At 47.5% G+C, this 14,372-nt stretch overlaps 1 protein-coding gene across 5 annotated transcripts in view; it reads right to left on the bottom strand.

Moving 5' to 3' along the window:
* The window catches only part of CENPE (centromere protein E), a 635,458-nt gene that overhangs the window by 327,443 nt on the left and 293,643 nt on the right, over window positions 1–14,372 (bottom strand). For all 5 annotated transcript variants that reach the window (XM_063918152.1, XM_063918161.1, XM_063918167.1 and 2 more), the window contains 2 exons: window positions 11,131–11,205; window positions 6,208–6,327 (listed from right to left, as the gene is read on the bottom strand). In XM_063918152.1, coding sequence (XP_063774222.1) covers window positions 6,208–6,327; window positions 11,131–11,205 — 195 coding nt within the window. The remainder of the gene's footprint in view (window positions 1–6,207; window positions 6,328–11,130; window positions 11,206–14,372) is intronic.

Here is a 14,372-nt window from a genome sequence, read left to right as displayed (position 1 = left end):
CCGCGCCCAGCCGCACTTTGAACCGGGGGCCCTGGATTTTACTCACCACAGACGTCACCTTCAGGCAGTGTTAGGGGTGTGCGGCATGCCGAGGATTGTGACAGCCCCGCTGAACAGACCCCCAGGACGGTGGACCTGCAGCGGCGAAGCGGATCTTCACCTCGCTAGGCCGGTGACACCCCCCCCCCCCCCATATCCACCCCCCACCCCCCCCCCCCACAACCCTAACTTCCACGGTGCAGGTATGCCGTTGCCCAAACAGCATACCAAAAATAAGATTTTACTCACCGGTAAATCTATTTCTCGTAGTCCGTAGTGGATGCTGGGACTCCGTAAGGACCATGGGGATTAGCGGCTCCGCAGGAGACTGGGCACAACTAAAGAAAGCTTTAGGACTACCTGGTGTGCACTGGCTCCTCCCACTAAGACCCTCCTCCAGACCTCAGTTAGGATACTGTGCCCGGAAGAGCTGACACAAATAGGAGGGATTTTGAATCCCGGGTAAGACTCATACCAGCCACACCAATCACACCGTATAACTCGTGATACTATACCCAGTTAACAGTATGAAATATAATTGAGCCTCTCAACAGATGGCTCAACAATAACCCTTTAGTTAGGCAATAACTATAAACAAGTATTGCAGACAACCCGCACTTGGGATGGGCGCCCAGCATCCACTACGGACTACAAGAAAGATTTACCGGTGAGTAAAATCTTATTTTCTCTGACGTCCTAAGTGGATGCTGGGACTCCGTAAGGACCATGGGGATTATACCAAAGCTCCCAAACGGGCGGGAGAGTGCGGATGACTCTGCAGCACCGAATGAGCAAACTCTAGGTCCTCCTCAGCCAGGGTATGAAACTTGTAGACTGTTGCAAAAGTGTTTGAACCCGACCAAGTAACAGCTCGGCAAAGTTGTAAAGCCGAGACCCCTCGGGCAGCCGCCCAAGAAGAGCCCACTTTCCTCGTGGAATGGGCTTTTACAGATTTAGGGTGCGGCAGTCCAGCCGCAGCATGTGCAAGTTGAATCGTGCTACAGATCCAGCGAGCAATAGTCTGCTTAGAAGCAGGAGCACCCAGCTTGTTGGGTGCATACAGGATAAATAGCGAGTCAGTTTTCCTGACTCCAGCCGTCCTGGAAACATACTTTTCAGGGCCCTGACTACGTCCAGTAACTTGGAATCCTCCAAGTCCCAAGTAGCCGCAGGCACCACAATAGGTTGGTTCACATGAAAAACTAATACCACCTTAGGAAGGAATTGGGAACGAGTCCTCAATTCCGCCTTATCCATATAAAATACAGATAAGGGCTTTTGTAGGACAAAGCCGCCAATTCTGATACACGCCTGGCCGACGCCACGGCCCACAGCATGACCACTTTCCACGTGAGGTATTGTAGCTCCACGGATTTAAGTGGCTCAACCCAATGCGACTTCAGGAAATGCAACACCACGTTGAGATCCCACGGTGCCACTTGAGGCACAAACGGGGGCTGACTATGCAGCACTCCCTTAACAAAAGTCCGAACTTCAGGCAGTGAAGCCAGTTCTATTTTGGAAGAAAATCGATAGAGCCGAAATCTGGACCTTCATGGAACCCAATTTTAGGCCCATAGTCACCTCTGACTGTAGGAAGTGCAGAAATCGACCTAGCTGAAATTTCTCCTTTGGGGCCTTCCTGGCCTCACAGCACGCAACATATTTCCACCATATGCGGTGATAATGGTTTGCGTTCACTTCTTTCCTAGCTTTAAATAGCGTAGGGATAACTTCCTCCGGAATGTCCTTTTCCTTCAGGATCCGGCGTTCAACCGCCATGCCGTCAAACGCAGCCGCGGTACGTCTTGGAACAGACAGGGCCCCTGCTGCAGCAGGTCCTGTCTGAGCGGCAGAGGCCATGGGTCCTCTGAGATCTTGGAGTTCTGGTTACCAAGCTCTTCTTGGCCAACCCGGAACAATGAGTATAGTTCTTACTCTTCTCCTTCTTATTATTCTCATTACCCTGGGTAAGAGAGGCAGAGAAGGGAATACATACACCGACTGGTACACCCACGGTGTTACCAGAGCGTCCACAGCTATCGCCTGAGGGTCCCTTGACCTGGCGCAATATCTTTGTAGCTTTTTGTTGAGGCGGGACGCCATCATGTCCACCTGTGGCCTTTCCCAACGGTGTACAATCATTTGGAAAACTTCTGGATGAAGTCCCCACTCTCCCGGGTGGAGGTCGTGTCTTCTGAGAAAGTCTGCTTCTCAGTTGTCCACTCCGGGAATGAACACTGCTGACAGTGCTAACACATGATTTTCCGCCCATCGGAGAATCCTTGTGGCTTCTGCCATCGCCATCCTGCTTCTTGTGCCGCCCTGTCGGTTAACATGAGCGACCGCCGTGATGTTGTCTGACTGGATCAGCACCGGCCGGTGTTGAAGCAAGGGTCTAGCCTGACTTAGGGCATTGTAAATGGCCCTTAGTTCCAGAATATTTATGTGTAGGGAAGTCTCCTGACTTTTCCATAGCCCTTGGAAGTTTCTTCCCTGTGTGACTGCCCCCCAGCCTCGAAGGCTGGCATCCGTGGTCACCAGGACCCAGTCCTGTATGCCGAATCTGCGGCCCCCCAGAAGATGAGCACTCTGCAGCCACCACAACAGCGACACCCTGGACCTTGGAGACAGGGTTATCCGCCGATGCATCTGAAGATGCGACCCGGACCACTTGTCCAACAGATCCCACTGGAAAATCCTTGCATGGGACCTGGCGAATGGAATTTCTTCGTAAGAAGCTACCATCCTTCCCAGGGCTCGTGTGCATTGATGCACCGACACCTGTATACGTATTAGGAGGTCTCCGTCTAGAGACGACAACTTCTTGGACTTCTCCTCCGGGAGAAACCCTTTTTATCCTGTTGTGTCCAGAACCATACCCAGGAACAGTAGACGCTTCGTAGGAACCAGCTGCGACTTTGGAATATTCAGAATCCAGCCGTGCTGTTGTAGCACTTCCCGAGATAGTGCTACTCCGCCGAACAACTGCTCCCTGGACCTCGCCTTTATAAGGAGATCGTCCAAGTACGGGATAATTATTTCGGCCATTACCTTGGTAAATACCTCGGTGCCGGGGACAGACCAACGGCAACGTCTGGAATTGGTAATGACAATCCTGTACTACAATTTTGAGGTACTCCTCGTGAAGAGGGTAAATAGGGACATGCAGGTAAGCATCCTTGATGTCCAGTGATACCATGAAATTCTCCAGGCTTGCAATAATCGCCCTGAGCGATTCCATTTTGAACTTGAACCTTCGTATATAAGTGTTCAAGGGTTTCAATTTTAGAATGGGTCTCACCGAACCGTCTGGTTTCGGTACCACAACATTTTGGAATAGTAACCCCGGCCTTGTTGAAGGAGGGGTACCTTGATTTCACCTGCTGGAAGTACAGCAGTGAATTGCCGCCAGTACTACCTTTCTCCGAGGGCAGCAGGCAAGGCTGATGTGAGGTAACGGCGAGGGGGAGTCGCCTCGTACTCCAGCCTGTATCCCTGTGATACTATTTGCAGAACCTAGGGATACACCTGTGGGCAAGCCCACTGGTCCCTGAAGTTCCCGAGACGCGCCCCTACCGCACCTGTCTCCACCTGTGGAGCCCCAACGTCATGCGGTGGACTCAGAGGAAGCGGGGGAAGATTTTTGATCCTGGGAACTGGCTGCTGGTGCAGCTTTTTCCTTCTTCCCTTGTCTCTGTGCAGAAAGGAAGCGCCTTTGACCCGCTTGCTTTTCTGAAGCCGAAAGGACTGTACCTGAAAATACAGTGCTTTCTTAGGCTGTGAGGAAACATGAGGTAAAAAAAATTTCTTCCCAGCTGTTGCTGTGGATACGAGGTCCCAGAGACCATCCCTAAACAATTCCTCACCCTTATAAGGCAGAATCTCCATGTGCCTTTTATTGGCAGCATCACCTGTCCACTGCCGGGTTTCTAATATCCTCCTGGCAGAATGGACATTGCATTAATTCTGGATGCCAGCCGGCAAATATCCCTCTGTGCATCCTTTATATCTAAGACGACGTCTTTAATATGCTCTATGTTAGCAAACTATTATCCCTGTCTTAGAGTATTAATATTATCTGACTGGGTATCAGACAACGCTGCAGCAGCACTATTTATGCTGAGGCAATTGCAGGTCTCAGTATATAACCCGAGTGTGTATATACAGACTTCAGGATAGCCTCCTGCTTTTTATCAGCAGGCTCCTTCAAGGTGGCCGTATCCTAAGACGGCAGTGCCACCTTTTTTGACAAAAGTGTGAGCGCCTTATCCACCCTAAGGGATATCTCCCAACGTGACCTATCCTCTGGCGGGAAAGGGTACGCCATCAGTAACTTTTTAGAAATTTCCAGTTTCTTATCAGGGTAACCCACGCTACTTTACACACCATTCATTCATCTGATGGGGGAACAAAACACTGGCTGCTTTTTCTCCCCAAAAATAAAACCCCTTTTATGTGGTACTTGGGTTCATGTCAGAAATGCGTAACACATTTTTAATTGCCGAGATCATGCAACGGATGTTCCTAGTGGATTGTGTATATGTCTCAACCTCGTCGACACTGGAGTCAGACTCCGTGTCGACATCTGTGTCTGCCATCTGAGGTAACGGGCGCTTTTTTGAGCCCCTGATGGCCTTTGTGACGCCTGGGCAGGCGCGGGCAGAGAAGCCGGCTGTCCCACAGCTGTTTTACGTCATCCAGCCTTCTATGTAAGGAGTTGACATTGTCGGTTAATACCTTCCACCTATCCATCCACTCTGGTGTCGGCCCCACAGGGGGCGACATCCCATTTATCGGCCTCTGCTCCACCTCCACGTAACCTTCCTCATCCCACATGTCGACACAGCCGTACCGACACAGCACACACACAGGGAATGCTCTGACTGAGGACAGGACCCCACAAAGTCCTTTGGGGAGACAGAGTATGCCAGCACACACCAGAGCGCTATATAATGCAGGGATTAACACTATAACTGAGTGATTTTTCCCCCAATAGCTGCTTGTATAAACAATATTGCGCCTAAATTTATGAAAACGACAGGGGAGAGCCTGGGGAGCTGTCTTCCAGCTGCACTGTGAAGAGAAAATGGCGCCAGTGTGCTGAGGGAGATAGCTCCGCCCCTTTTTCGCGGACTTTTCTCCCGCTTTTTTATGGATTCTGGCAGGGGTATTTATCACATATATAGCCTCTGGGGCTATATATTGTGATGATTTTGCCAGGCAAGGTGTTTATATTGCTGCTCAGGGCGCCCCCCCCCCCCAGCGCCCTGCACCCATCAGTGACCGGAGTGTGAGGTGTGCATGAGGAGCAATGGCGCACAGCTGCAGTGCTGTGCGCTACCTTGGTGAAGACTGAAATCTTCTGCCGCCGATTTTCCGGAACACTTCTTGCTTCTGGCTCTGTAAGGGGGCCGGCGGCGCGGCTCCGGGACAGAACATCAATGGCCGGTTCCATGCGGTCGATCCCTCTGGAGCTAATGGTGTCCAGTAGCCTAAGAAGCCCAAGCTACCACCAGTTAGGTAGGTTCGCTTCTTCTCCCCTTAGTCCCTCGCTGCATTGAGTCTGTTGCCAGCAGATCTCACTGTAAAATAAAAAACCTAAAATATACTTTATTTCTAGGAGCTCAGAAGAGCCCCTAGTGTGCATCCAGCTCAGCCGGGCACAGGATTCTAACTGAGGTCTGGAGGAGGGTCATAGTGGGAGGAGCCAGTGCACACCAGTTAGTCCTAAAGCTTTCTTTAGTTGTGCCTAGTCTCCTGCGGAGCCGCTAATCCCCATGGTCCTTACGGAGTCCCAGCATCCACTTAGGACGTCAGAGAAAATAAACATTAAAAAGAAACTGAACAAAACTCTAGAGTTCAGAGGTGTTCATCCTCTCCTGAGGGGAGTTTTTTTTCTAAACTGTCTGTAGGAGGGGGCATAGAGGGGAGGAGCCAGCACACCCAGGGAAGAAATTTAAAGTGCACCGGCTCATTTGGACCCCATCTATACCAATCGTACTAGATTACCCAATATCCCTTATGGATGCTAGAGAAAATACATTGTTAATTATAAACCACAGCTTGATATAGCCCCTTTAAAAAAAGACCAGTGTGGAGACTCCGAAACCAGCAATTATCACTGTGCAAACACCAAAATCAAGTTATACATCAGTATCGCCATACCAGGGATGCAGAGAGTTCCAAATAGCTCATTTTCTTCTGTAGGTCTTCAGCAACTTTCTTTAAGTCAGCAATTACTTTTTCTTGATCTTTCAAAAGTTTGGATTTGCTGTCTAGCTCAGCCTGCAATTTCACAAGCAGATAACAGATTGTAATATACAATGCTTCAGGTTTAAATTTTTTTTTTTTTTTTTGTTATAAAAATAAAAATATCTAGTTTCTGTGTATTTGCAGTTTGTAAATCCAAGCAATATGAACAAAAGATACAACACTGGAGTCAGCATAACACACGTACTAGGATATATACATATATTTTTTTGTAGGGTACTACCATTTAAAGCAATTTTCACTGAATGTTGCCCAAGAGGTTACCTCTCCCACTCAGTTTCCTTTCTCCCAACCCTTTCTTAGTATTATATCTAACTTTTCACTTAGAACATTTTAAAGCTTATGGGGTATATGCAATTGCGGTCGAATTCCCGAAATTGTAGAATTTCGGGTAATTTTCGACAAAAAAAAAAAAAAATAGTCAATGCAATTCAGTGCTTTCCGTCAAAAAAACGGACTTTCAAAATTCGACTTTTTGCAAATTCGACTTTTCTGCAATGATACAAGTGCTGCAATTCGACAAAAGCATATTCAATTCAAGTTTGGAAATTCGACAGCAGTGCTTTTAGACCGTAAATTCGTCATTTTCAATCCGCCACACTTTGGAGGGTGAAAACAATAGAAAAAAAAAAAATTTAAACATGTTTTTTTGGTGTTTTTTTTTGGGGGGGAATAGCATAACTATTTATATTAGAAGGGATTAGGTACTTTTTTTTTTTTTTTTGGAGGCACAAGTATTACAGGTTGAGTCTCCCTTATCCAAAATGCTTGGGACCAGAGGTATTTTGGATATGGGATTTTTCCGTATTTTGGAATAATTGCATACCATAATGAGATATCATGGTGATGGGACCTAAGTCTAAGCACAGAATGCATTTATGTTACATATACACCTTATACAGACAGCCTGAAAGTCATTTTAGCCAATATTTTTTATAACTTTGTGCATTAAACAAAGTGTGTGTACATTCACACAATTCATTTATGTTTCATATACACCTTATACACACAGCCTGAAGGTCATTTAATACAATATTTTTAATAACTGTGTGTATTAAACAAAGTTTGTGTACATTGAGCCATCAAAAAACAAAGGTTTCACTATTTCACTCTCACTCAAAAAAGTCCGTATTTCGGAATATTCCGTATTTCGGAATATTTGGATATGGGATACTCAACCTGTATTTATATATTTTTTAAAATATTATTTTTTTTTTTTAGTGCTGGAACGGGAAAATTAAAAAAAAAAAAATGGCGTGGGGTCCCCCCTCCAAAGCATAACCAGCCTCGGGCTCTTCGAGCTGGTCCTGGTTCTAAAAATGCGGGGAAAAATTGGGCAGGGATCCCCCGTATTTTTAAAACCAGCACCGGGCTCTGCGCCTGGTGCAAAAAATACGGGGGACAAAACGAGCAGGGGTCCCCCGTATTTTTCACACCAGCATCGGGCTCCACTAGCTGGACAGATAATGCCACAGCCGGGGGTCACTTTTATACAGTGCCCTGCGGCCGTGGCATTAAATATCCAACTAGTCACCCCTGGCCGGGGTACCCTGGGGGAGTGGGGACCCCTTCAATCAAGGGGTCCCCCCCCCCAGCCACCCAAGGGCCAGGGGTGAAGCCCGAGGCTGCCCCCCCCATCCAAGGGCTGCGGATGGGAGGCTGATAGCCTTGAGTAAAATGACAAGAATATTGTTTTTTCCAATAGTACTACAAGTCCCAGCAAGCCTCCCCCGCAAGCTGGTACTTGGAGAACCACAAGTACCAGCATGCGGGAGAAAAACGGGCCCGCTGGTACCTGTAGTACTACTGGGAAAAAAATACCCAAATAAAAACAGGACACAGACACCGTGACAGTAAAACTTTATTACACACTGCCGACACACACATACTTACCTATGTTCACACGCCGACATCGGTCCTCTTCTCCATGTAGAATCCACGGATACCTGAAAAGAAAAGTTCAATATACTCACCTCAGCCAGGGTCCAGAGATAAATCCACGTACTTAGCAAAAAAAGAAAACGGACACACGGACCACCGGACTGAAAGGGGTCCCATGCTGACACATGAGACCCCTTACCCCGAATGCCGGGACACCACGTGACTCCTGTCACTGAAGTCCCTTCAGCCAATCAGGAAGCGCTACTTCCGTGGAGCTCACCTGATTGGCTGTGCGCTGTCTGTGCTGTGACAGCGCATCGCACAGCTCGGTCCATTAGTTTCAATGGTGGGAACTTTGCCGTCAGCGGTGGGGTTACCCGCGGTCAGCCGCTGACCGGCGGGTGACCTCACCGCTAGCCGCTAAGTTCCCACCATTGAATATAATGGACGGAGCTGTGCGATGCGCTGTCACAGCACAGACAGCGCACAGCCAATCAGGTGAGCGCCACGGAAGTAGCGCTTCCTAATTGGCTGAAGGGACTTCAGTGACAGGAGTCACGTGGTGTCCCGGCATTCGGGGTAAGGGGTCTCATGTGTCAGCATGGGACCCCTTTCAGTCCGGTGGTCCGTGTGTCCGTTTTCTTTTTTTGCCAAGTACGTGGATGTATCTCTGGACGTGGATGTACCTCTGGACGCTGGAAGGTGAGTATAATTTTTTTCACAGGCACCCTCGGATCGTCGGAGACCGTGGCAGTCGGCGTGTCAACATAGGTAAGTATGTGTGTGTCGGCAGTGTGTAATAAAGTTTTACTGTCACGGTGTCTGTGTCCTGTTTTTATTTGGGTATTTTTTCCCCAGTAGAACTACAGGTACCAGCGGGCCCGGTTTTCTCCCGCATGCTGGTACTTGTGGTTCTCCAAGTACCAGCTTGCGGGGGAGGCTTGCTGGGACTTGTAGTTCTTCTGGAAAAAACAATATTCTTGTCATTTTACTCTAGGCTATCAGCCTCCCATCCGCAGCCATTGGATGGGGAGGGGGGGGGGGGGGGACAGCCTCGGGCTTCACCCTTGGCCCTTGGGTGGCTGGGGGGGGGGGAACCCCTTGATTGAAGGGGTCCCCACTCCCCCAGGGTACCCCGGCCAGGGGTGACTAGTTGGATATTTAATGCCACGGCCGCAGGGCACTGCATAAAAGTGACCCCGGCTGTGGCATTATCTGTCCAGCTAGTGGAGCCCGATGCTGGTGTAAAAAATACGGGGGACCCCTACTCTTTTTGTCCCCCGTATTTTTTGCACCAGCACCAGGCACAGAGCCCGGTGCTGGTTTTAAAAATACGGGGGATCCCTGCCCAATTTCCCCCCCGCATTTTTGGAACCAGGACCAGCTCGAAGAGCCCGAGGCTGGTTATGCTTTGGAGGGGGGACCCCACGCCATTTTTTTTCCGTGTTTTTCCTGTTTTTTTAAATCGCGGCAAAATCCGGCAAATCGGCCGTTTTTCGCCCGCGGGACTGTCGAATCCGTTTTTCATTTAATATGGTGAATTCCGGCAGCCACCTGCCGGAATTCACCTGTCGAATTGTGTCGAATTTAAAAACGGCGATAATTTGCCGCGATTCGCCGTGAATTGCATATACCCCTATATCTAGACTTCTGTTTATGGTTTTCACTGTATTTATCTGATGCCTTCAAAAGAAAAAAAAATGGAAGAGAAAAAAACAAAAATTACCCAAATAGTGAATTAGTCCTGTTGCCGTGCTTTTAGCTGGGCACACTTCAATTCTCAGCCAATTCAACCTCAAACCAGTTAAGCTAGTTACACACTGGTAGATATATCTGCAGATCAATGGATCTTCAGATATCTATAGCCGGATCAGGCAGTGTGTTGTGCATATACACTGCTCAATCAGTTGTGACTGACGTCACGAACTGGGCAGGCATTTACATGTACCCGCCCAGTTCAGCTTCAATCACCGCCGGCTGCTGCAGCATGTTTACGGGCAGTTGGCTAACCACCCGTGCACACCCAACAATCCACCAATATATCTGTAGATATATTAGTCATCGTGTGTGCAGTAAGGCCGACGCAATATGTCTGAACGACGGCATTCACAGACATATCGTTGGTACACACTGGCAATATATCGGCCAGTGTGTACCCAGCATTAGCCAGTGGTAGAGTGCACGCTCATCCAAACTTGGTTATCTGATCTTGTCAAAAGATTTTTAAACCTGTTAAAAACTCCAGAAGCTAGAGCACCAAATCACCAAAGAAACCAGACACCAGCTGAAATACCAGCGGTTGTAGTCCTGACCGCCGGCTGGTTACCCCTCTCTGGTGGTGGTCAACGCCACCACCTGGAGGGAAATAGAAACCTGTGGCGACCGAAGTTCGCTAATGGGCCCAAAGCGTGGTGAGCGTAGCGAGCCCACGAGGGGACATGCTGCGCTCACCGCTGGGATTCCGGATGTCGGCCTCCTGGCGTCTGTCTCCTGACCGCTGGGATCTCGTACTGATCCCGTTTGTCCAACTCATCTTTGCGAGTGGCAGCCAGTTTGAAAGTTTGGAAGAGCAGTAGGTAGGTGACAATCCTTTTGTCAGATGATTTAAGTAAATGAAGTTTGGAGATCTGCAGCACAATTGGACAGGCGTATACGCAGACATTACACATTGGTCTCCAGTCAGATTGTGTCAGTCTGGTCGAGCTTCCCCGGATGATCAAACAAGTGTGTACCCAGCTTTAGATGTATATTCAAAGTTGCCTTTGCTTTATAACTCCAGCATATTAAATCACAATCCAAGTAGGGAAACATACATAATACTTAAGTAATATTGAAACTCTGGGTACAATTGAACAAAGCATTTTAGTTTTCACCAATTATTTAACATAAAAAAAAAGAAAAAAGAAAAAAAGGGAAGGAAAGATCATGGAAACTCACCAGTAGCTCTTGATTGGACACCTCTGAATTTTCAACTAATGCCTTTAAGTTTGCAATTTCATGAATTAGCTGGGTCTGGAAAGCAATTAGTAATAGGGCGGGAAGAATTACCAACTGTCAAATAGCTAGCCATCACCAAAGAAAAATAAGAACCACCCAAGAAGTATTTTTGCGTAAAAATTAGATATATTTTAATATATATATATATATATATATATATATATATATATATATATATATATATATATATATATATATATATATATATATATATATATATATTATTTTTAATACTTAGTGCAAAAACAAAGTCATTTCCCCTATTCCAGCTTTTTAACAGTTCCATTCAGCCACCAAACCCAGGAGCTGCCTCTTTCCTACATGTCATACTATTTTTTATTTTTATTGGACTAGTGTACTGGTGATTATGCACACCATTTGCAGGCACATGTTACAGCAGTGGTAACATCCAGAACACAGCCCACTGTGCATTAATAGAGGATGTTTGTGCATGTGTGACCGAGAGCTATGTGCAGGCAAGCATCATGCAAGTTGCAGGTTCTCAGGCTATAATACTGCGTGAGAAACTTTTGCATAAAGTCCTAATATATCAGATAGGCAATATTGGTTATATATAGAATAGCATGTAGGAAGTGGCAGTTAACCTTCACATGCAACCAAGTTAAAGCATGCTGCTTAGATTATGCATTCATTATGGCATATTAAATATATAAGCCCTTTCTACCCCTCTATGCAGTCATGAGTGAGTAATTCAAATACCCTTGCTTTCATTTTAGAGGCCCCTACAGACACCTCTAATGTAAACAATGATTTTTCTTTGCCGCTGCCTCAGTGTTCCTTAACAGTAGACAGGCAACAACATATACTCCACTTCTATATTATTTTATTGGTAGGACATTAGTGTCCCCCATCCCCAGATGGATGGAGAGAAAGATTTCATGCAAGTAAATACATGCTAAATTTTCTCTGGCATTCAATATAGGGGCACTGGAGACTCGTGGGGAAGGCAAAGCATGGAATCTGTACAGAATTAAAATTATGTGCATAGAAACCCAGCTGCTTAGTAAAGGTCACATGTCACACTAACCAAGAGGCTCTCACCAATAAAGGTGGAATAGAGACCACTTCAGGCAATGTGAGGAATAGGATATCTACAAAATATACGTTATGGTAAGAACTTAGCGTTGATAATAAGAATTTACTTACCGATAATTCTATTTCTCATAGTCCGTAGTGGATGCTGGGAACTCCGTAAGGACCATGGGGAATAGCGGCTCCGCAGGAGACTGGGCACAAAAGTAAAAGCTTTATGACTAGCTGGTGTGCACTGGCTCCCCCCCCTATGACCCTCCTCCAAGCCTCAGTTAGGATACTGTGCCCGGACGAGCGTACATAATAAGGAAGGATCTTGAATCCCGGGTAAGACTCATACCAGCCACACCAATCACACCGTACAACTTGTGATCTGAACCCAGTTAACAGTATGATAAACGTAGGAGCCTCTGAAAAGATGGCTCACAACAATAAACAACCCGATTTTTGTAACAATAACTATATACAAGTATTGCAGACAATCCGCACTTGGGATGGGCGCCCAGCATCCACTACGGACTATGAGAAATAGAATTATCGGTAAGTAAATTCTTATTTTCTCTGACGTCCTAGTGGATGCTGGGAACTCCGTAAGGACCATGGGGATTATACCAAAGCTCCCAAACAGGCGGGAGAGTGCGGATGACTCTGCAGCACCGAATGAGAGAACTCCAGGTCCTCCTCAGCCAGGGTATCGAATTTGTAAAATTTAGCAAACGTGTTTGCCCCTGACCAAGTAGCTGCTCGGCAAAGTTGTAAAGCCGAGACCCCTCGGGCAGCCGCCCAAGATGAGCCCACCTTCCTTGTGGAATGGGCTTTTACAGATTTTGGCTGTGGCAGGCCTGCCACAGAATGTGCAAGCTGAATCGTACTACAAATCCAACGAGCAATCGTCTGCTTAGAAGCAGGAGCACCCAGCTTGTTGGGTGCATACAGGATAAACAGCGAGTCAGATTTTCTGACTCCAGCCGTCCTGGAAACATATTTTCAGGGCCCTGACTACGTCCAGCAACTTGGAGTCCTCCAAGTCCCTAGTAGCCGCAGGCACCACAATAGGCTGGTTCATGTGAAACGCTGAAACCACCTTAGGGAGAAATTGAGGGCGAGTCCTCAGTTCTGCCCTGTCTGAATGAAAAATTAGGTAAGGGCTTTTATATGATAAAGCCGCCAATTCTGAGACACGCCTGGCTGAAGCCAGGGCTAACAGCATGACCACTTTCCATGTGAGATATTTTAATTCCACAGTGGTGAGTGGTTCAAACCAATGTGACTTTTGGAGACTCAACACTACATTGAGATCCCAAGGTGCTACTGGAGGCACAAAAGGAGGCTGTATATGCAGTACCCCTTTGACAAACGTCTGAACTTCAGGCACTGAAGCCAGTTCTTTTTGGAAGAATATTGACAGGGCCGAAATTTGAACCTTAATGGACCCTAATTTTAGGCCCATAGATAGTCCTGTTTGCAGGAAATGCAGGAAACGACCCAGTTGAAATTCCTCTGTAGGGGCCTTCTTGGCCTCACACCACGCAACATATTTTCGCCAAATGCGGTGATAATGTTTCGCGGTTACATCCTTCCTGGCCTTGATCAGGGTAGGGATGACTTCATCTGGAATGCCTTTTTCCTTCAGGATCCGGCGTTCAACCTCCATGCCGTCAAACGCAGCCGCGGTAAGTCTTGGAACAGACAAGGTCCCTGCTGGAGCAGGTCCTTTCTTAGAGGTAGAGGCCACGGGTCCTCCGTGAGCATCTCTTGAAGTTCCGGGTACCAAGTCCTCCTTGGCCAATCCGGAGCCACGAGTATAGTTCTTACTCCTCTCCTTCTTATGATTCTCAATACTTTGGGTATGAGAGGCAGAGGAGGGAACACATACACTGACTGGTACACCCACGGTGTTACCAGAGCGTCCACCGCTATCGCCTGAGGGTCCCTTGACCTGGCGCAATATCTGTCTAGTTTCTTGTTGAGACGAGACGCCATCATGTCCACCTTTGGTTTTTCCCAACGGTTTACAATCACGTGGAAGACTTCTGGGTGAAGTCCCCACTCCCCCGGGTGGAGGTCGTGTCTGCTGAGGAAGTCTGCTTCCCAGTTGTCCACTCCCGGAATGAACACCGCTGACAGTG

Source organism: Pseudophryne corroboree, chromosome 1 (genome assembly GCF_028390025.1).
Source record: "Pseudophryne corroboree isolate aPseCor3 chromosome 1, aPseCor3.hap2, whole genome shotgun sequence".
In the NCBI taxonomy this organism is placed as follows: Eukaryota; Metazoa; Chordata; class Amphibia; order Anura; family Myobatrachidae; genus Pseudophryne; species Pseudophryne corroboree.
The sequence above is the reverse complement of the archived record's forward strand: the minus strand, read 5'-3'. Positions and strand labels throughout refer to the sequence as shown.